At 41.5% G+C, this 22579-nt stretch overlaps 1 protein-coding gene across 3 annotated transcripts in view; it reads left to right on the top strand.

Moving 5' to 3' along the window:
- Positions 1-4998: 4998 nt before the first annotated feature.
- The window catches only part of LOC308384713 (protein MTSS 1-like), a 69027-nt gene continuing 51446 nt past the window's right edge, over positions 4999-22579 (top strand). For 2 of the 3 annotated variants that reach the window (XM_080863301.1, XM_080863300.1), the window contains exons 1-3: positions 4999-5393; positions 17899-17960; positions 19511-19584. In XM_080863301.1, the coding sequence (XP_080719427.1) occupies positions 5322-5393; positions 17899-17960; positions 19511-19584 (208 nt within the window). In that variant the 5' untranslated portion in view covers positions 4999-5321. Of the gene's footprint in view, positions 5394-14923; positions 16085-17898; positions 17961-19510; positions 19585-22579 lie in introns of all 3 variants that reach the window. The other variant, XM_080863302.1, reaches the window with a different exon arrangement.

Below are 22579 nucleotides of genomic sequence, written 5' to 3'. Positions count from 1 at the left end.
TGTTGGTTTTCCATTTTCAGCTTTCGTAGTGTCTGTTGCTTGTTTGGGGGTTTTACCATCCTTTCCTTTACTCATAGATAGATAGAGATATCATTTATTGTAAAACTTTTTATAGATATTTTGTAGCACACCGTTTACAGTACAGTGTTGTGGGCTTTGCTTTACATTCAATCAAAATGCACTTTAGTCAAAAGTGCATTGCAGTTCATCTGCAGTAACATATATTTGTTTTATGGATCTTTTACTCCCTCATTTATTTAAACAGTGTCAAATTGTAACAACAACCACTTCAAGGCGCTTTATATAGTAAGGTAGACCCTATAATACATACAGAGAAAAACCCAACAATTATGAGCCCCTATGAACAAGCACTTTGATGACAGTGGGAAGGAAAAACTCCCTTTTAACAGGAAGAAACCTCCAGTCAGAAACTGCATGAAAGGCTACGGTTTGCAAGGCAGCAGATGTAAAGCAACCAAGGCAGATGCAGCTGCTTAAATCAAACTCTATTGAACAAAGTGTTTCAAAGATGATTAAAAAGCTAATAAAAGAAATGACATACTTCAATAACTGACATATAATTAACAACACAAATCAAATAAATTAATTACAAATTTGAATGAGTAAAACATTACAAAAAATTAATTGATAACAGTTAGAAAATAAAATAAGCTATAAAGAAAGATAACTTTAGATAAAATAGATTAAAAGGAGTACACCATGTACAAAGTGTGTATGAGTCCTGATCAGTGAATAAAATAACATAATCCAATGGTAAAGACTAGAAAACAGCCATCCCTGTGGTTTAAAGAAAACAAAATAAACTGGAAATAAGTTTGAATATTAGTCCAAACAGAATTTCTATAATGATCGATTCTTTCGATAGCAGATATTTATGTTTGTTAAGGTTCAAAAATTGAGGAAGGAGAGTACAAACCACCATGGTCCAGAAGCTCTTGGTCAAACAATGATTTTAATACACACGTGGGAAGATCGCTACAGACAGCAATTGATCTTCGACTTCCTCAAAGCATACACAGATTTTTATAGCATCAGGGTTTGATTTACTGACGCCCCCTTCATGCGTCACAGACAGGATATATACACATACGTCAATATCAAAACCACAACGACTTTTGACACAATTTAAAAGAACAATTGTCTTCTATCTTCATAACAGGTGCTTCCTGTCACTGCCGGATGCTCGCTTGTCATCTTGACACCTCAGCAGCAGTTCGGCGACAAACTGCTTTTTGCAATCCCAGCAAAACATAATTAAACTTTCATCTATAAATGATTCTCTCTAACTGAGTGTGTGTGTCTGTGTCTGTGTGCTAACCACAATTGCACCCTGTTTCACCTCGCTGACTAGCTCCTGACCTCTAACCAGACAGAGAGACAGAAACCACTCTCGTATATGTAATAATCGAACTGAAACTATGGATATATCATCTACTTAAAATAAATGTTTTAATCAAGAACCTCTACTAAAAGCTTAATAAAAGAATATAAACGTATAACAGAATCTTTTGAATAACCTAGACTTTGCTTTCACTTCTGCAAACTCTCTGCAACTTCCTGTCAGCCTGCAACTTAGTCTTTCTGAAAGACACACACTGTTTAAACCTCTGAATGCAATATAAACTACAGATTATATTCTTAATGCAATGGTACTGTTGATAATTATTTAACAATAGCAGTAAAATAATTTCCCTGCTCCACATGTTCTAGAATCAGTTCTCGTACTTAAGTATAGATATTTTAGTAATTTGAGGTAAATTTGTAGTTTATCATTAACAAGAACAGTAACTATATTACTGGAATTGTCTAAATGACGGTAGGAACTACAACAGTCTGTTGCAGGGCAAACACAGAGAGAGAGAGAACCACTCACACTCACATTCACCCCTATGAGCAGCTTAGAATCACCAACTAACCTGACCCCACTCACTTCACGTTTTTCGACTGTGGGAGGAAGCCGGAGTATCCTGAGAGAACCCACACCAACATACCAACTCCGTGCAGAAAGGCCCTGGCCTGGATGAAATTCTAACCACCACACTAATGTTCAAATACCATTAAGAGCACTGCACACTGTGAGGCAACAGTGCTACTGCACCACCTGAATATCTAATCCAATAGTATTTTTTAACATCTGTTAGTTTCTTACTATTTCTTACTTTTTTCTTGAAGTTTCTTGAAGTTTGCAGCAGAATAGCTGTTTCCTCTGTTGGAAGAGGCGGCCATCTTGGAAAATGCTATCGCGTTAAAATTCTAGTGACTGACAGGATTTTTCAAATTAACGGCTCCAGAGAGACAAAGACACAAGATTGTAACAATTCTCTACTTCTCTAGTTGTGTAGTGTGTTCTCTCATAGAGTCCTCAGAGGTCAAAGAATATAAAACAGCTCACAGTAAGATGTAAAGACCAAACATGACTAAACATGACCCGTTATGGGTGGGTGGAGGTGAATGCTCTGTTCTTTCTGCTTCAGTATCTTGTCTTGATAGTTCAAACTACAGAAAACAGAATGCTCTTACAATCATCTCTACCAAGAGGTGATTGTAATGTTTGTTATGTGGTTACATGTAAGTGGATAATGTAATCCACTGTGTGTTGTTGCTTTTTCTCATACTGTTTTCTGCCAAAGCTTCACTGACTACATTTGACCATTAGATGTCCTCCAACCTCCATGAACACCAGAAGTCAGACGTCAGGGTGACGTTTACGGTGACACAGACAAAATAAATCACTGCACAAGACTTCAACTGACCAAACTTTCTTTGGTGTCCGGCTCATTTAAATTGTAGCAAACTTTAAAAATAAACTCATTTATGAACTTCACTTTGACAGTAATTTATACTTTTTTTATTATATTTTTATTGAAAAAAAAGGACTTGTTACAATAAAGTGCATTGATATTATTTAGTCGAAAAAAAAAGACTTTTTCTTAGTCCTTTTGTTTTACATTCAGGTAACAAAAAGTGATCTCGGTGCTTGACAGTGTTTACATAATCCAGCACGTTTAACTTATTTACATAAAGTAAATTAGGTATAAATTATGAAGTAGATGGTCGACCTGACATTGTACAGTACATGGGAGATACGCCAATTCAGAGCTGGTCTTATATTTCAAAAACCACCTTAAACCAATCAAGTGTTGGTGGAGTTGGATTTGACACTTTCTGGTTATTAATTTTTTGCTGGCTGCTAATAGCTCTTGTAAGAGCTTTGTGTCCCCTCCCCGGACCGAGCCAGCAACCAGGCCCAAGTACAAATTTACAAATTTAATATCAAATTTTATCTTAAAAACCTCACACAGAGTCTCATGAATTCCCAGCCAGTAATTATTTAAGTTAGGGCAGTCCCAAAAGATATGGGAATGATGTGCCTCTTCTGATCCACATCTTCTCCAGCATTCTGCTGTCCCATTTTTATATTTAGTTTGATGAGGGCTTTAGAAAAATCTAATAATGTTCTTCCAGCAGTGGTCTCTCCAATTAATGAACTTGTTGAGTACCAATGAAAATTACAAATCCTCTCCCAGTTCTCGTTTGTTTACCCATCCTTGATTCCAATTCCCATTTAATCTTAATATTTTGAGTAGTATCCTTCCTGGGCTGAAGAAGCACATCATATAGTTTGGAGATTGCCTTTCTCAGAGAACCAACACATGCTCATTTAACTATCTTAAACATTTCTGACTCAACCGAGTTTGGGTTTGGGATATTGCAATGTTTGTTAAAATAATCCCGCGTTTGAAGGAACCTACTTGTCTTAGGCCAGTTCTTGTTTGTAAAGATTGAAAACTCTGTAGTGTCCCTTTATGTGTGAAGGGATGGAGTGTTGTTAGTCCACTCTCTATCCAGGACTGAAATCTGGTAAATAAATGATTCTGTTTAATAAATTATGCTCATGCTTCAACATTAATATCTTTTATGAAAAATGTGGGTTCACTGTGAATTTTCATTATTGCATTTTCTTTAATCTCCTTTTTGGCTGCTCTCGTTACTGTGAACATACACATGCACTTATATTAATGCACATGTAAATGAATGTATGACGTGTATATATGAGTGTGTGGAACAATATGCAAACCAGGTTCACAGATGAAAACACTGAAACACACCTCACCTCACAGACTGAGCGTCAGACTGGTTCATGAGAAAAGAAAAGATGAAGATTCATCTTTGTGATTTTGTTTCCTGTAGATCCACGAAACACTCACTAGGGGGCGGTATAATTTTAAATATCTGTCCTACTCAGGTTTCTATTTCTTTAAATCACGAGCTCGTAATGAAATGAAACTTTACTGAGACTTTTATTGTTCAAGAACTCAGCTCAGTAGGTTATTATTTTGTGTGGCTGCATTTAGAAGTTTTGCATGAATGACAACTTCACTTGCAGACTGACAATAACCCAAATAAATATTTTAATGACTAATTCTTTTAAACATCCTGTTTTTACTCGTCTAGTTCTAGCAAACAAACCACAATTTACCTTCTTTAGATTTAAATGCTGGAAACAAAACATTTGTTTTACTGATATTATTTTTCTTTTACATGTTTGAACAGAACAGATTTTTCTGTAATGTTAAATACGGTCATTTTTCATATATTATTCCACTTAACAATAATTTAACTCTTTTGTAATCTGTAAAAAAAAAAGACTAAGTATCAATATGAAATAATTTAGACTGTTTGTTCTTTGTCAGAGAGCCATGCCTTTCTGTGACATTTCTTTTGCACATTTTATCTAATAAAATATTAATATCGCAGGCCTCGGCGTGTCTTTTGTTTAGAATGGCTTTGGTTGTCATACTTGAGCAGTTATTTGGGTCCTTTGTGTTTCTGTGTCACTAGCTTTATATTGTGCAGTCATTTCCCAGCGCTATCACAAAGACAACACCCTCATCTTTCCATTAAGAAAAAACCTTCCTGTGCTGAAGGCGGGGCCACGGGAACGCGCGTCCACGACCTTCCAAGCGCGCTCCCGGGCCGTGTCTCCTTCAGCTGTGTCAGAGGAGCAGGTTGGTGTGTGAGGTTGAGCTTCCCCGCTCTGGCGCGTCTCTGCTCCTCCGGCTGAAATGGGATTTGTGCGTTCCGAGTGGACACCGACCGGCTCCTGCGCTCCTGCTTTTGTCCGCCTTCTAGTCTCCTTCAGCCGGGGAAACCCTGCAGCGCAAGTGTGAGCGCTTACATCCCCACCGAACAGCGTCTCTCTCCCTCCCTGTGAAGCCCGTTTGTTTCCCGACGCTTCATTTATGGACTAAAGAAGCTCCGAGTGAGCGTGTTTGTAATTTCCGTTCACACAGCTGAAGATGGAGACGATGATGGAGAGGGAGTGCAGCGCGCTGGGGGGGCTTTTCCAGACTGTCATTGGAGACATGAAGGTAACGCGAAAAAGACGCGATTGTTCCACCTGATCCTGGTGGTTAACATCTGTGTTACACACATCTGATGTTTAAGGCAGGGCGGCTGCTGCAGAGGCTTCTGATCTGCAGACCCTGTTGCACAAAACCAGAGAAAAGCGTTCCGCCTGTGCTGGAGATTTTAGCGACATCATTAATTTTCTAATTAGCCCGAAGTGGGAGGTGAGCGCAGTCTGCTGGTTCTTAATGTTCAGCATCTGATCGCCTGCAGCTTTCTCCAGCAAATGACTGTAGCATGTAAACCAAGCTTCATCCCGGTAACCAAACACAGCTGCAGGCTACTAATGCATCGGAGGGATGAATGACACTGTTGCAGTGACACTGCAGGAGATAAACACACAATGAAGTGCAAAATGCTCGGTGTCCTCCCCGAGCTTCACAGAAAAAATCACACTCCCGGGGTTTTGATTGCCACAGGGGTGCGACTGCTAGGTTGGGCTGCTTTAACAAAACAAACAAACAAACAAAAAACATTTCAGATATATTTCTAAATCAATCTCGTCTGTAAGAGCTGCCAGAATTGTTGTGCCAGATAAAACATTTCAGTCTCAGGCATGAAATAGTGACAGAGCTCGATTTGTTGGAAATTCAACAGCTTTGCTCAAACCTTTTAAAAATGGCTGCTTTCATTTGTTCCAGCTTTTAAAATGTGAACATTTCTGCTTGTCTTTGTTCTAATTGTTGCTTTTAACTGGGTATTTATGGCTGAATTTTCCACCTTTCTGTGTCAAACACGTCATTGATTAATTGAGGAAATAAATGGCAGCTTAATGACAGTGAACTGAGTCATTAGCTGCATTTCCCTGAGCAAGAACACAATCAGTTATGGAGACCCGATGGCTGTAACTGGGGTGTTCTGTTGTAACGTTCGTGGGGCTTTAGTGTTTGCATGTCCACCAAACTGACCCATATTTAATTTGAATGGCAGGTTGTAACTGGCAGACACCCATCAATTGCCATACACATGTAGCACATACACTGTAGGAAAGACGCAAGCTACTCATGAGCAAATGGCAACGCAATCAGACAGCAACAAGCCATAATGACCGACACTAATATGAGCTGCCATATGTTAGCCAGAGGACAGAAGTAAATTAATAGCAGCACTTTGTGTAATAATCAGTATATGCAGATGAGAAGTGGTTAATTGTAGATGAACTCTGGTGACAAACCAGTAAAATAGCAGAAGTACGTTACAGAGAACTGACTTCCCATCAGCCCCTCCATCCTGGGTCCTGCTGCGCCAGGCTGGCTGTGGTTCAGGATTTATGAGTTTTATTGAGTCAGATTATCTCTTTGAGAAAAAGATCTGTTTTCCAAAATAGACCTGAAGACATGAAGCATTCAAATTCAAATTCAAATTTTTATTTGTCACGTACACAGTCATACATGTAGTGAAATGCTTGGACAACTGCTCGTGACCTAAAGAAAACAAAAAAGGAAAAGGCTATGAATAAGATAGGAAATAAATATGAAAAATTAAAAAGTGTAAATTTAACTAGGAAGGAATAAAATATAAATTAAGGTTAAAAATGAAATAACTGTACAACACAAATTAGAATGAAGGGTAAATTTAACTGGGAAGAATAAGATAAAATATATAAATTAAAGTTGAAAATAAAATAACTGTACAACAAAATACACAATATAGAACTATATAAGAATGTATGAAGAAATCTAGATATAAATAAATATATACACAATAACAGCAGCTGTACAAGTATTAACTGGAAATGAAGAATATAGTGACCAGTGTTGTGCAAAAACAATGTCCAGAAAGTCCAGTGTGTGTGTAAGAACCATATGTGTGGGTCAGTACTGTGTGGTGGTGTGACTGAGAGACCGTATCGCCTGCGGGAAGAAGCTCCTCCTCAGTCTCTCTGTGTTGGTCTTCAGGGAGCGGAATCGCTTTCCTGACCTCAGCAGAGAGAACAGTCTGTTGTTGGGATGGCTGAGGTCCTTCACGATCTTCCTGGCCTTGGTCCAGCACCGCCTGCTGTAGATTGAGTGCAGGTCAGGGAGCTCGGAGCGGATGGTGCGCTCAGCTGACCGCACAACCCTCTGTAGAGCTCGTCTGTCCTGCATGGTGCTGTTCCCGAACCAGGTTAAGATGTTTCCCGCCAGGATGCTCTCTATGGTGCACGAGTAAAAGTTCCTGAGCACCTTGGAGGGCAGTTGGAAGTCTCTCAAGCGTCTGAGGTGGTAGAGACGCTGTCGGGCCTTTTTCACCACGGTGTTGATGTGACAGGACCATGACAGGTCCTGCGTGATGTGAACTCCGAGGTATTTGAAGCTGTCCACTCTCTCCACTGGGCACTCGTTGATGACGGGGGTCTGGTAGTTCCTCTCCTGCTTAGTGCTGAAGTCCACTATCAGCTCCTTTGTCTTTTCTGATAAACACACGGTGAGCGTGAGGACACGGCACAGCTAAGACCAGATATTAACAAAATGAGTTTTATTAACAAAGCCAGTTATGAGTCCAGCTAATATCTTCAGTCTGTTTTCATTCTATAGTTTGATGCTTATCTGAATTGGATGTTGAGCTCCTGATGAGTCAAACTGTGTATTATTTTGTAAAAGTCAGCATCACTGTCTTTGGGTAAAGTAACAACAGGACAGTCAGAGGTAGAGTAAACAAACAAAGCCACAGATCTCAGTCTTTTCTACATTTAAAGGAACAGTTTATTTAAGAACTGAGGCATTTTTTTTGTAACCTTTGACAACACTCAGTAAATATTTGGCAACTTAGAAGACCTCCTGCTGTTATTTAGAAAGCCAAAGCTTAGGATTTCAGCTGCTTGGAGTCCTTCTTTTTTGTATTTTTGGTTCAGATGTTTTCACTGTGAGGCAAGTCTGGACTTCAGGATTCAGTTCAGTTTTATTTATAAAGCGCCAAATCACCACAGCAGTCGCCTCAAGCCGCTGACAGTATTAGGATGCTGTTGATTAACAACACTCGTTGTGTATTCTTTCCTTGTTGTTGTGCCAATACCTGTGCATATTATTCAGCATTAGTGGGGCCTTCACTGATGTGCAAGTTACAAGGAATTACCTCCAGTTTGTTCATGTAAGTAGGCAGTCTTCTTCTGGAGTCCCGCAGGGTTCTGTGCTAGGACCACGCTTCCTTTAGTTGCATTGTTATGCAGATGATACCCGACTCTATCTATCCATGAAGCCAGATCAATTAGTTGAACTGCTGGAATGTTTTAAGGACCTGACTTCTAATTTCTCATTTCTAAATTGAGATAAACCTGAGTTTATTGTACTCATGATCTGATATTAATTGAGTGCTATAAAAATAAAACAGAAATAAATGACCTTTGTCACAGGTCATAATGCAGTGCTGTGGTGAAGATCAGAGATTTCTGCAGATTCTCTGATATAACTCACAAATTATTTACTTTATGTTACATTAAAACATGTTAACGATCGACTCTTAGCTTCTTAGGGAGGCTCCTTGGAAAGTAAATAAATAAAAGGAATTAATTGTGAGATATTTCACCAGATTTTTCAAATCTCATATTAAATTAAAAATGAGTCCATTCCATAGTTTTTATATTTGTAATGTTTTCAGTTTAATATGGCTTTTAAATGGTTTGTAACAAGTTGAAGTTTCTGTTTGTTAACATTTACAAGGTTTTCTGGTACAACATGTACGTCTTACCTTCCCCTACTGTAACAGTGAGGTCCTGGCCCCTTTGTAAATTAGTCTCTGGTTCACAAAGCTCTTTAATGCGGGGTTCACACTACACAATGCTGTTGTTTAAGAAGATGCCAGATCAGGTAATTAGAGTGGGAGACAAATGACAGACTATGCGTTGGTCCCCTGACAAGTCGTAGCTTGCACATTTTTCACAACCTGAGTGATATCACCAGAAAGTGGTGCCGGCGAAGCACCACAAAGATGGTGGCAAACGTGCTGTGTTGGCATGGAAAAGCGCTTTGGATGCCCGTAGTGTGGATATGTTTTAAAAGTCTGAAGCCAAATGTATTCTTAGGTCATGGTGAACAGTCCAAGGTGCAGCACTGATTGTTGTCAGCCATATGCTAGATTAGATAAAACGGTCATCAGTCGTTTACAGACCCGACTCCTGACATCTTCAGGCTGTTTTCCTGCTGATATCATGTAGCTGGGACCTGACCCAAGCCAATGAATCAATGCAATTGGTTGATTTATTTATTTTTTTCAATTAAGATTTGTAATGCACTGTTTTCCTGCAAAGGTTCTGACATCATGAGCACCTAATAATACACACGAAAGTTAAAGATACTTTATTCTCATTTTTATCTTAATTGCTGAATTATCGTCATCATCCACCGCCGTTTGGATCAGACATGTGAGTCACAGATGGTCAAAGGTTTCCTTTTGTTAGTGTAAATGTGTGTGGGTGGAAATGGCTTCCACTCTGTCAGTGGGGAGACTCCAGTCTCCTGCGTTTCATTGTCTTTTACATGCAGACGTTTTGTCTGCGTGTTTGTGTTTGTGGTGTGCCCGGCCTGATGAAAGCCTCCCGACTCCCTCTGTCATACTTTGTGTTAACATGTAAAGTGATCGCTTTTGTATTGCTTTTAAAGTGATGCTGGATTCCTGTCACCTGGTCCTCAAACATTTGGAAGCTTTGAAGGTTTCATGTTGTAAGTTCTTCCTCTTGTAAGAATGATTTTGATACACACCATGAAAGACTGACTGTTTACGGACTGCTGGGAAAAGCACATGTCGAGAACTTTTAGTGTGGTTTTACTTTTTCAGTTGTTCATGGCACTGTTTGGCTTTAGGTGTCATGTAACTGCGCTCATGAAATTGACCTCCTACCCTCATTTTATTAAGATGAGGGCATAAAACAAGCATTGTGGCCTCTTTTCACTTCACTCATATCCTCCCTTCAAAATATTTCACGCTCAGTTTGTTATGATGTGCTTAGCATGTTGTGTACATGCAAAAGGTTTCCTGCATCGTGCTGTATGAATGTGAGGGTGTTTGGCAGCGTGCAGTCCATCATCTCCACATCACTGTGCTGTTTAAATGGAAGCAGACACATAACTGTTGATCCGTTTAAGTCGAACCGATCTGGATGTTTTTCCCTGGAGGAGAAACGGCTTCATCCTCTCATACTGTGAGCTGCTTGACTCTGAGCTGCGTGTGCCTTTAAACTTTCATTGTGCGTTCGCATTATGAACGGACAGTGAACTGTGGGTTTAGATAGTTTCTTTGACGTGCTTCGTGCAGCATATTTATGGTGTTAAAGATGGATTAAGCCTGATTTGTCTGATTTTTCTCTGGGTACTCCAGCTTCCTCCCACAGTCCAAGTACATGCAGTTAGTGGGGTTGGGTTAATTGATGCTTCTAAGTTGTCCATAGGTGTAAATGTTAATGTGAATGGTTGTCTGTCTTTATGTGTTAGCCCTGTTATAGATTGGCGAGCTGTCCAGCATGGGACATTTACCCCGCCACCCTGAAGTGGATGGATTGTATAACAGAGACAAAGATGTGTGTTAGCATCTAGCAGACATAAATGTCCCAAACTTCTGTTTGAATGCTTTGTTGTTGTACTTCTGTAGTGTGTGAATCAAGCGTTGTGGGATGTGCACTGTGCCTTTTGGAGGTTGTTGACGTAGCTCCTTTGTAGATACTAAACTGCTCTTACTCTCAGACATGCCCAGGATTGCCTCATTGTATAGCATTGATCTTACCTTATGACATTTTTATATCATGTAAAAATTTTTACCAGTATTTTCATGCATATTGTGATACATCACAGACCTAATGACACCAAACCAACACAATAGACAAACAATGTAACTAGCTAGCAGTAGTGTTTCCATCAGCTGTGGTAACATAACTTCTGCTGGTTGGAAATAAGCTTGTAATCCTTTTCCTACATTTTGCTTCCAATGAGGCAGCTATTGAGGGTAAGCATGAACGCATGAACGTGCTTATATGCTCAAAGCAGCGAGTATTGAGGAAGTATGTGATTTAAAATGCAGCAGGTTCTTTGTCTGTCTAATGAATATGCTCCATTATTTGCTTTGTATACACTCGCTGAGCCCGTCTGTGGTTGTTTGCTGGAAATGATGGGTTGTTTTTAATATGTGGGTAGAGGAGAGACTCAGTCATGCAGCCTGAATGAAAAGTAAAGGAAGTCAGAAAGTACACGGAGCTCCAGAGTAATGTGACCGTTTTCCACTTTTTAATGCCAAACAATTTATTTACATTGGATGTCAGATGAATATCATCCTTTCTAAACAAAACTGATCAACTCTATGTTCACATAAACCAAAGCAATACTAATAAAATGAAGATGGTTAAATCTTGTTTTGTCTGAAGAATCTTAAATAAGAGCACAGTTGTATAAAACACAAGTAATCAAAGTGGTTTTTACTGATTAAGCTACTAGATCGAAGTATTTCATGTTAAAACTCCTGTTAGGTTAGCTGATGGTTTTAAATCCCTGACAGCAGTGAGCTTCCCAAACAGGATAATGCAGATCCAAGCCCACAGGAGCAGCTCATAGGGCAGAAGAAGACTTTGACCGAGCCTCCAGGAGTTTCCTCCTGCGTGTCTTTTTAATAAATGGATGTGAGTCAATCCGGGACATTCTTTAAAAAGGACGTCAGACATTAATGAGAGTGCAAGGCCATTATCAACTCATTAGTTTCCCCTCCATCTCATTTTGAAGTTGCTGCTAACGTGTTTTACAGCATTTACCTCAGGGCAGCAATTAAACAAGACGGGCACATAAAGAAACAAACTGGAGCCATTAGACCACTGGGTGGGGACATATTAGGGATATGTGGGTGTGTGTGACGCATAAAGTATATGAGTGCATTTATATATATTTGTTAAGTCAGACATCAAATGAAAGATCGGACAAAAAATAAATGCTATAAAATAATCCTTGGGGCGATCGTGGCTCAAGAGTTGGGAGTTCGCCTTGTAATCGGAAGGTTGCCGGTTCGAGCCCCGGCTTGGACAGTCTCGGTCGTTGTGTCCTTGGGCAAGACACTTCACCCGTTGCCTACTGGTGGTGGTCAGAGGGCCCGGTGGCGCCAGTGTCCGGCAGCCTCGCCTCTGTCAGTGCGCCCCAGGGTGGCTGTGGCTACAATGTAGCTTGCCATCACCAGTGTGTGAATGTGTGCGTGAATGGGTGGATGACTGGATATGTAAAGCGCTTTGGGGTCCTTAGGGACTAGTAAAAGCGCTATACAAATACAGGCCATTTACCATTTACCTTATCCTCCTATATACTGTAGATATAAACATGCATGCTTACATCCGTACCCACACCTACATCTATAAATGTAAATATTCAGGAATATTATATATATGCATAATGTCATGATTAATCACTCCCAGACTTAATCAGACGGAGCCGATCCAGAGCGGGACAAAAAAACAGACCTCGAGGAGGGAGTCGGTTTTATCAGGTGGAAAATGGTCGATTCATTTTGGCATTGTATGTTATAGAAGAAGTCAGCGACCTGGTGACCTGTGCATGCTGCCCACCCCCTGTGGTTCCCAAATCAGTCCTGACTCAGTGACCTTTAATCGGGTTGAAACAGAGGTGGTTGGTCGTTTGGTTTGGTACCTGCGTGGCACTTTTCTACTCAGCCGAGCGCTCACCCAGTCACACACACATTCATTCAGTGCTTTGATCTAACATGATTTCTAACATTCACACTGCAAGCAATTCATTAGGAGCAACTTGAGCTTCAGTATCTTTCCTGAGGGTATTTCAGCATGCGGACTTGAGGAATCTGGGATTAATCCATTGACTTTCCAGTTGGTAGACGACCCATTCCTGAGCTAGAGTCACCCCAAGTTTGGTGTGCATGTGTGTATATTTGTTCACCAAAGATATATGAGGTAGTACTCCTGTTCGAAAGATGTCCCGTGAACGATTACACCAGAACCAGCAGCAGGTGAGGAGTGTGCTTCTATCCCGTGATCACGGAGGTTGGACCCGCTGCAGTCCAGGGCGATGGAGTTGGAATTCATTGGGCTGATTACTCAGTTATATAAACTTTAAGAAGTAAAACCTTTAAGACAGTCGTTCGCATACACAAACGCACACACGCACTGATTAGCAAGTAGACACAACTCTCTCCACCCAACAACCTCAGATAAACTAAGACTGAACATTAATGTTGTGATGACATCAGTGTGTAAAGTGTTTTTTGCTACTAAACAACAAGGCTTTCATGTGTGAGAGAGGGAGTGTAAGTAATGGACATGAGCACATTCGCTTGATGCTAATTTCCATTTGTCTTGAACTGAAGCCTTAATCACCTCAGACCTATAATAAGCCTGGTCTCTTTCTGCAGCGGGCTGCTGGTTAGACTGGTCTGTGAGTCAGGATTGTCATGGAAACATCACGGACAAAGCTGCAGCATTGACTTTGGTTCTTTGGCCAAATGGGTCACTTTGTTTTATTGTAGTGGTGCTGACATTGACTCGTGGGGAGTGAACTCTTGGCTGGCATCTGATTTAATTAAATGTAGGTACTACTACTGAAAATCAGCATAATAAAAACATATAAACAGCAGTAGCAGCACCCTTTGTGCTTATCCTGTAACACAGAAATGAAAGACACTCATTTGCTTTTGTATTTTTCGGAGACTTGAAGAAGATCGAATCAGTGTGGCACATATATTGTTTGAAGATGCAAATCTGCTACCACCTGCCAGCGTAACGTTAACAAAGGAAATTAGGGCTGACATATCCACCATACAGTATTCAATTCAGTTTTATTCATACAGCACCAAATCATAACAAGAGTCTCCTCAAGGCGCTTTATATTGTAAGGTAGGTCCTACAATAATACATTCAGAGAAAAACCCAACAATCATATGACCCCCTATGAGCAAGCACTTTGGCAACAGTGGGAAGGAAAAACTCCCTTTTAACAGGAAGAAACCTCCAGCAGAACCAGGCTCAGGGAGGGGCGGGGCCATCTGCTGTGATTGGTTGGGGAGAGAGAAGGAAGACAGGATAAAGGCTGTATCCCAATTCAGGGTCTGCAGCCTTAAAGTACGCAGCCTTAATGGTCCACCAGGGCCGCGTACTCAAAGACCGCTAAGGCCGGAAGTGCGAGGCTTGTGAAATGGGACGGTCTAGCCTCCGTTGCGCTGCCCAGGTTGCCTAGCAACCATGATACTAACAGCTGGAAACGTGTCATACAGCTGTGTTTGACAGAAATGAAGGAGAAAATCTTTTGTTCATTTGTTTCTTTCTACATGAGCTTTGATCATTCTCTGTGAGATGAAGCTCAGCTATTGAACGCCGTATATTTTAAAGTAAAGGCTTTAAAACCAAGTTAGTACAAACGTCACTAATGTCACATGACTTTGCCGACATGTGGCCAACAGTAATGTTTAATGTTCTTCGTTATTAAACATTTGCACATAAATAAGTGACATAATATTCAGTACTTACTTAAAGTTCACTCTTCGGCCGCCCCTCATCCGCTGTTTTTTTTTTTTTTTCTTTCAGGCAAAATTATCCACACCCACCGCCGCGCTATGCATTCTGGGATATGTTGGGCAACGAAGTCTACACTGCCACAGCCTTAAAATTCAGGGAAATGAAGGACGCATTTGAGGGCCGCATTTCGAGCAGCCTTCGAATTGGGACAGCGTTCGGCGCGCCGCTGTGACGTAATCGGCCTTGAAATGCGGCCTTTAAGGCTGCAGACCCTGAGTTGGGATGCAGCCAAAGACATGTTGTGGAAGATTGGTTGGTTGTCCAGTTTGTGCCTGTATAAAATGATATAAATGCAGAGAAACATGTCTGAGGTAATTTTGCAGTAGTGTCATCAGAAAGAACTCAGTCACCTGCAGCGTGTGTTGCAGAGACTGAATTAAAGTTGCGATTAACATTTTGTGCAGTCTGTATGTGAAGGATGGGCATAACTTCCAATTTGACATAAACACCTTAAACCTCCATTTTTTATTTTTTTATTTTTTTTTTACATTTTTATTTATTTATTTATTTTTTGTAATAGCCGGTTTAGGACAACTCCCAGATACAGAAAGATATCTGGGAGTTGTTGTGTAGACATCTATGGATAAATTAACTGAGCTCTCACTTGATTTATGACCTCAGCAATCAGGCTGATGAGCATTAATTCCACCTGTTTTTGAAGAAACATAGATTCAGAACTGGGATAAAACCAGCTTATTCTCAGTAGCTAATAGCTTGAAATTTAAGTCTTTAGCCAATAAGCGCGCAACGTCCCTCAGGTTCACAGTTTGATAGGTCTGTTGGGCGGATCGATGTTTATCTAGCTTTCAGCATAAAGAAATATCTATTAGGTGAAGCAACCTTGTGTTTTCTGTCATCTACCTGCCTGATATTTCGCCTGTATGATGTCCCCAGTTTAAATTGTGAGTGATCTCTGTGGACGAGGTAGCAGTCCTTACACAGAAACATTAAAGAAGCAGAAAGACTCAAGCAAGGATTGTATGGTTTGAAGCTCTTGCAGGTGTTCACAGAGCCATACAAAAAACAGAGGGATGGATTCCTGAAGGACCAGCATGCTGCTGCCACCTTTGGTTGTTGCCACGGTGACAATTTATGTCGTCAGTGACTGATGGATGCAGCGACCCTGGCCTCGCCTGTGTGTCCAAGAGGAGATAGAGAGAATGCAATGAGGTGTGGGCGTGTGTGCGTGCACAGCGTTAGAGAGAGGAAAGGATGAATGAGTAGGAAAGAGCTGGAAGAGGACATGACAGTGCATATGATAAATGTGTGTGTGAGGAGGGGGGGGGGGGGGTGAGGAAGAGGGGGAGAAAGGGAGGAAATATGCAGGTGTTGAATATGGATGAAAGGAAACAAAGAAAACAAACATGTGACACAGAAACTGTGTGTGAGATTGGGTGAGGATGCACGCACATGTGATCCTCCCCTCCTCACACACATCCTTCTCTGTGTGAAGCCCCTCTGCAGCCACCGGTGCTCCGGCAGCAGGGTTGCCATGGTAATGTAATCCAGGCAATGACGCTCGGCATCTCTCTCACAATCAGAGGAAGGCTGAACACACCCAGCTCAGCTGCACCGTGAGAAGAGCAGTGGGAGCAAAAAAAGGAGGGGGGGGGGGGCAGCACCCACAAAGTGCAGCCGAGAGGTGGAGGCGTGCCGGCTCTCCACAGGATCACAGGGTGGAAACGTTCACGGTCTTTATGTATGGCTCCTGTGCCGTGCATTCGTTTAGTGAGTTATTGGATGTTCTGGCTCATTCGGACCACTTCCTGTGCAGAAGTAAGCGACACCGTCTTAAAGCCTTGTGTTGCCTTCCTAATGATGGAGGTCAGATAGAAGCAGTCTGTAAAAACACAAGACACATGAACCATTGAGTCAAATGTACCAAATCTATAAAATGAAATTCAAAAAATGAGAATAGAGTTTACATTGTTGGTAGTTTTGCTGTATTTTGGACTGCAGTGTTCCCCTGTGGAGATCCTTCGGGTTAGTGCAATCAAAAATAGTGAAAGAACCAAATACGTTTTGTATGGGTTCAGGTCGCCCGACACTTTAATGAAGTCTGGGATAAAAGCTTAGTGGCTGAAGGTGTGTGCATACCTTTCTTGTATATTTTACTACATTGTGATACTAATAATGCACTATGCAATGATAAAGCATCACAACATAATATATCAGTAGGATTTTGAAATTTGGTGACAGTATTCTGTCTAGACAACCAAACCCTGTGAGGGAAGACGGCTCAGATCTGTCGCTGCAGTTTAAAAAGAAAGAAGCTCCACCCATCCTGAAGGCATCAGGAGACTCCTCCTGACATTAGAAGCGTAGCCTGGTTTGTCTCGCTGTGGTTGGCTGCAGTGGCTCGGTGTTTCCCTCCATGCGGCCTACTTTCTGAACACGCATCCGTCGCAGCGACTGGCTGCTCAGTCCTGCTACACCCAGGCAGCAGACCTACTGTATTTGCATGCCTGGGGGCGCTTGTTTGGCCTCCTCCTAGATGGGTGGGTGGTTGGAGGGAGATATGGATCGGTCGTATTGATCTGTCTCCTTGTTGTCTGTTTGTTAACTGCTGTGTCTGATTCTCAGGATTTATGTGTTTGGAGCCTGAAGAGGCGTGCGTGGGTTTTGAGTTTGGTTGAGTTATCTGTATATTTATATTTAACAGATAACCCAGACTGTGGGACCTTTGGGTGAAGAACAACTGTATGATAATGAGTATGTCTGCAATAGAGATCTCATTAATCTCATCCCCATCATTTCTATTGACACACTGACCTGATACGTTGGGTTTATAGCACTGCTGTCTCTGGCTTTAAGTGCTGATTTGTCTTAATTGAATGCGTTTCTTTTGTCAAAGCTTCATTTTTTTTTAAATTAAAGCTGCAAAATGTAAGACAAAAAATCTTCCCCACATTTTTTGCTTTCACTGATATAAAACTGTGGATTATTTGATATTTTCCTCATAATTTTCTTTCTTTTTCCTTCAGGGCAGTTACCCCGTCTGGGATGACTTCATCAGCAAGGCCAGCAAACTACAGTCACAGCTAAGGTAAAAATGCTTATTACATGTCGTAACATGTTTATTTACAAAAGACCAAATAAAGGGTTTAAAAATGACTTACTTGAGGGGAAAAGAAGAGCGAGAGGTTGAGCCACTGGCATAGGCCCGGCCCACATCTTCAGACGCCCCGAGTCTGTCATCAGAGACGGCACCTAGAACTCAGAGACGCAGATCACACAGGAGCCGAGCAATGACAGGAGACGGGGTGACACACAGCAGGAGATTGAAGGGTTTTCTCCAGCCTGGCTCCTGTAACGACAGCATCAAAGAACTGAAAATAACACGCAAGCGAACAAGTGAAGAAAACACAAATATACAAAAAACGCACCAGAGACAAAAAGTAAAAAATAAAGCAGGAAATCCTGCAAAACATGCAAGTCTCAATTCATGCAATAAAGTGCAGAGTACTGATGAATGTGTCACTATCTTATCTGTTCAACGTGTTTGATCAGCTTCCTGAAAACAGCGATTGTGTTCAGTGCAGAAGTTGCTCTTGTTGTGTTGCTCTGAGAGCATTTACACGAACTTTCTCAGAATCGGTCCAGTAGCACCAAACTGTGGCTTCTCATTGGTTTATGAAGAAGGTTATTTAGTTTCAGAAATGCAAAACTTTTGGGTCTCTGTATCCTTATTGAGCTGTTTTATATTGATTATTTATACATAGAGAATCATATTCATTGCTGTTTTAACCTTAAGATAAAAGGAAGCGTACCCACATCCTGAGAGTGTGCATAACCTGAGCTCCTGAACATCCAATCAGTCTGCTTCATTAGGTGTCTAAATGTCAGGCTCACCTCTCCTGTCACCTCATCCCTGACGTCCTGACACGCACGCACGGCTGAAGGTTGCCACCATCAATAGAAACATGTACACACACAGACCACAAAAACCACACACTTGAGCCTTGACAAAGTCTCCACACGTACATGTTTACTCACTTACACTTTTCAGCCATTAACCAACCAGCAATGACTGCCTTCACATACACTGTGTACACACACACACACACACACACACACACAAACAACTCAATTAACCTTCTGTGGCTGACAGAGATTAATGATGCCACCATAAAGTCATTATCAGCGAGATGGATCAGCACTGAGCCTCCAGAGATTCTGTCCTGGGACAGAGGTCATCAGAGGTCAAAGCTGATTGCTAATGACTCGATCCTTCGTCCTCTTCCTCACCCTGCATCTATTCTGTGGGGGGATTGTCTCAGTGTTTCAAAGGTGCAGAATTATGAATTTGCACATTTGAAATAGTTTCTCTCCCTGATGATGAGTCAGAGCATATGTCGCATTTTAAGACTGATTACTTGAGTTCAAAGTGCTGCGCCTGATTTGAATTTAGAAAGACGGGGAGCTTTGTTGCTACAGATCAGCTGAGTGATGACATGATATTAAAAACACAAAGAACAAATCAAATGAGTTTAACATAATTTTTTTCCAATAAAAAATTAAAAAGCCATCAAGAAAGAATTAATGAATAGAAACGTCTTTTTTCTGTGTTTCTACTTCCTGTTTTGTGTCTTCCAGGACGACGGTTGTCGCTGTAGCAGCCTTCCTGGATGCCTTTCAGAAGGTGGCCGACCTGGCAACTAACAGCCGAGGTAAGATGGGGACGAGGTGCAGCCCTTATGGGGACCAAAGTCCTGGTCCTGGTAGCAGGCACACTGTCAGGAGGATAGTACTTAAAGAATCGAGTGAACAGAGTCAGGTGCAGCTGCTGGTTATCGTAGTAAAGATGTCGGTAAGAGTACTGGTCGTATTTCTTACCGTATCCATTAGCTATTTGTTCAGTTCTCTGACATTCATCATTGTGGCTCTTTGGGGCCTTTAATCAAACCATAATGTTGTTAGAGAGCACAGTGCAGATATAACCTGCAGGGAACAGGGTGTGCTTGTAGAAGGACTGACAGCAGCAGCTTTGGCTTGTTACATATAAAAGAGAGACGAGTGCAGTGGATGCTGTTTTATATGTACGGTCATCTGGACCAAGTGATGCTTACTATCATATTATGTGTTGTGTTTGTAATTTCTGCTGTGCCTCTTGGTCAGGTCTGTCCTGAAAAAGAGATTTCAATCTTAAATGTGCACGTGCTGTTTCTGGACTTTTCATTTGCATTTAGCTACAAGAAGACGCATCCTTATGCAGTGGTTATACAGCTGCAGGTGCACAGCATGAGCATCAGATGAATCCTTTGGGTTGGATTAAACGCCGTGTTCTCATCTACTTTCATTATTACTGAGGCCCCACAGTGGCGTGTTGTATCCTCAGCTTTATTTATGGAGTGGAGAGTGACGTATTGCAACCTTTTCATGGTGACATGAGTTTCTCTCATCAGGACGAAGGTTTAAAGCCGCCTTTGTGAACTTTCCTACCTGGAGATCTTTCACCTTCGAGCATATGTTGGTCCAAGAAATCCAGGCGATATGACGTGTGTGTGTGTGTGTGTGTTGCTTGTAATGCTGCATGAGCTTTGATTCTTATTGTTGTTGCTGCTGTTGTTATGGAGCATTCTGTTGTTAGTGTGTTGTGATGCCTTCTCGGTTGCGTTTACCTGACAGTTACCACAAGAACACAAATGAAATTTCCAAGAGGACAATAAAATCTTACTTTATTTATTGGCTGTTTGTCAGCCAATAGGAATCAAACAGGAGAAGCCTGGTTTTTCAGTCAAAATGTTGTTGTTATATATGAAATGCATCCGTGCTTAGTGGGTTATTATTTTAGACGCAGAGGTGTCCGGCACAGAGTCCACAGAGAAGAGCAAAAGGCTAGTGATGTAAAAGCCGCAGCAACACTTGGAATATAAAGAAGAGCTGCATTGTTTTTAAATAAATCAAATAAAAATGGATGAAAGGCGGGGAGCTGGGACCAGGACAGGGCCCTGAGAGGTCGTAGGTTTTCTTTAAACATAGTTAAAGACTCACACTTTCTCAGCAGCTCGGAGCATGAAAGCTAAAAACTGCTTAGCCAAAAGTTTTTGTCCAGCAACAACTAAAAGAGGAGCCGAGAGCGAGAGTCCAGGTTCACAGCAGACGAGTGGGCCGCTGCGAGACCACTAAAGTGCTTTAAAGAAGAGCGAAAGAGAGGAAGCGAAACATTTCCCGGGGCTTTATGAATCTGCTTATGCTTGCACAGAGATGAGAGGAAAAAAGGGAGAGAAGATGGAGAGGAATCACAGAAAGAGCTGAGCTGAAAGTGGAAACACTCCCTCGCACACAGCCTTCATTACTGCTCTCAGGAAGCATTCAGCTGACACACAGCTGCTCCAGAGGGCGACCATCAAGGTGTCTGTGTGAGAACTCCTAGAGATGTTTGTTAAAGTCTGATTGGTGATTAAGTTCGTCAACACTTTGGTTGTTCTTGTTTTACTCATCAACCACTGAAGTATCTCTGAAGTGTCAGCAGAATGTAAAGTCCTCAGCAGCTTAAACAGCAACAAGTCTGACTGCAAACTTAGGAAAAGAGCCGGAGAAATAAAAGCATCCTGAAGCTTCAGATTTATTCTTCCTCAGTCAACAAACTGCAGGAGGTCCCAGTATTCTGTGCTGCTGTTTTTGAAGCTGGCTGCACGCTTTCTATTGATTTTTACTTTTCTGCTATTGACAAATGATCAGAGGCTGCTGTCTTCATGATCACTGGACTGTAACATCAATGGTGGTTGCTTCCTGGATTGATTAAGTGAAGGAGGCGGCCTTTATGGGCATGTTTGTGAGATTGTGTGTGTATACCATGCTTTCTAGTTTTCTTGTTCAGCACGACTCTTTATTGTTGTCGTTCTGAGGAGATCCATCTCTGTTCAAAAGTCTCGAGTCCAGCGATTTATTTATATTTTGCTTCCAGTGAGCCAGACTACTTTAGGTCAGGAGAGAGGCGTGGCCATGATGGTCTACAGCGTGTGTAAAATGCGGTGGAGGCTGTGTCATGATGGGGCTGCGTTTAATCGGGATGAAATTATGAATGCTAAAGTACCGCACGTAAGGTTGTTAGAATTCTACAAACTCGGTTCTTGCCTTCATGTTTGCACTTAATAATCCACTTCCCATTTGAAAGTTGGTTCAAGACTTTTGCACAGTTCTGTGTGTGTCTGTGTGTATTTATGCATCCTTAGGGCTGGATGCCGGCCAGCTTCCTGTTGAGGCGACTCGCTGTCATAATGACAACAGTAGCAGAGGAAACGATCAGTCACTGTCTTGATGATTCAGGCACTCTGTACGTGTGTGTGTGTGTGTGTGTGTGTGTGTGTGTGTGTGTGTGTGTGTGTGTGTGTGTGTGTGCGCGCGCATGCGTGTACACCTGGAGCTACATGTTGAATTATTGGTAACTGTTGGGGCAGTTAGGTTTGTAGAGCCCCGCCTCGCAACCTCAGACTTCAGCATCCACAGCTGGTTTCATATATTTTATACTGAACATATATTAACACAGTGTCTTTCTGACAGGTGATGATAATTATCACAGCTAGGCTCTGTGGCCCCGTCAGGCAGCGCCTGGTCTGCAGCCGCTGCTTTCCCCAATGTGGCTGTAGCATCAAATACATCACATTAAGTTATTTTTGTTTTTGAAATATATCTCTAAACTTAAATTGAATGAAATAAAAG

The sequence above is a fragment of the Rhamphochromis sp. 'chilingali' genome (assembly GCF_963969265.1).
Source record: "Rhamphochromis sp. 'chilingali' genome assembly, chromosome: 17".
NCBI classification, from domain to species: domain Eukaryota; kingdom Metazoa; phylum Chordata; class Actinopteri; order Cichliformes; family Cichlidae; genus Rhamphochromis; species Rhamphochromis sp. 'chilingali'.
The sequence above is the reverse complement of the archived record's forward strand: the minus strand, read 5'-3'. Positions and strand labels throughout refer to the sequence as shown.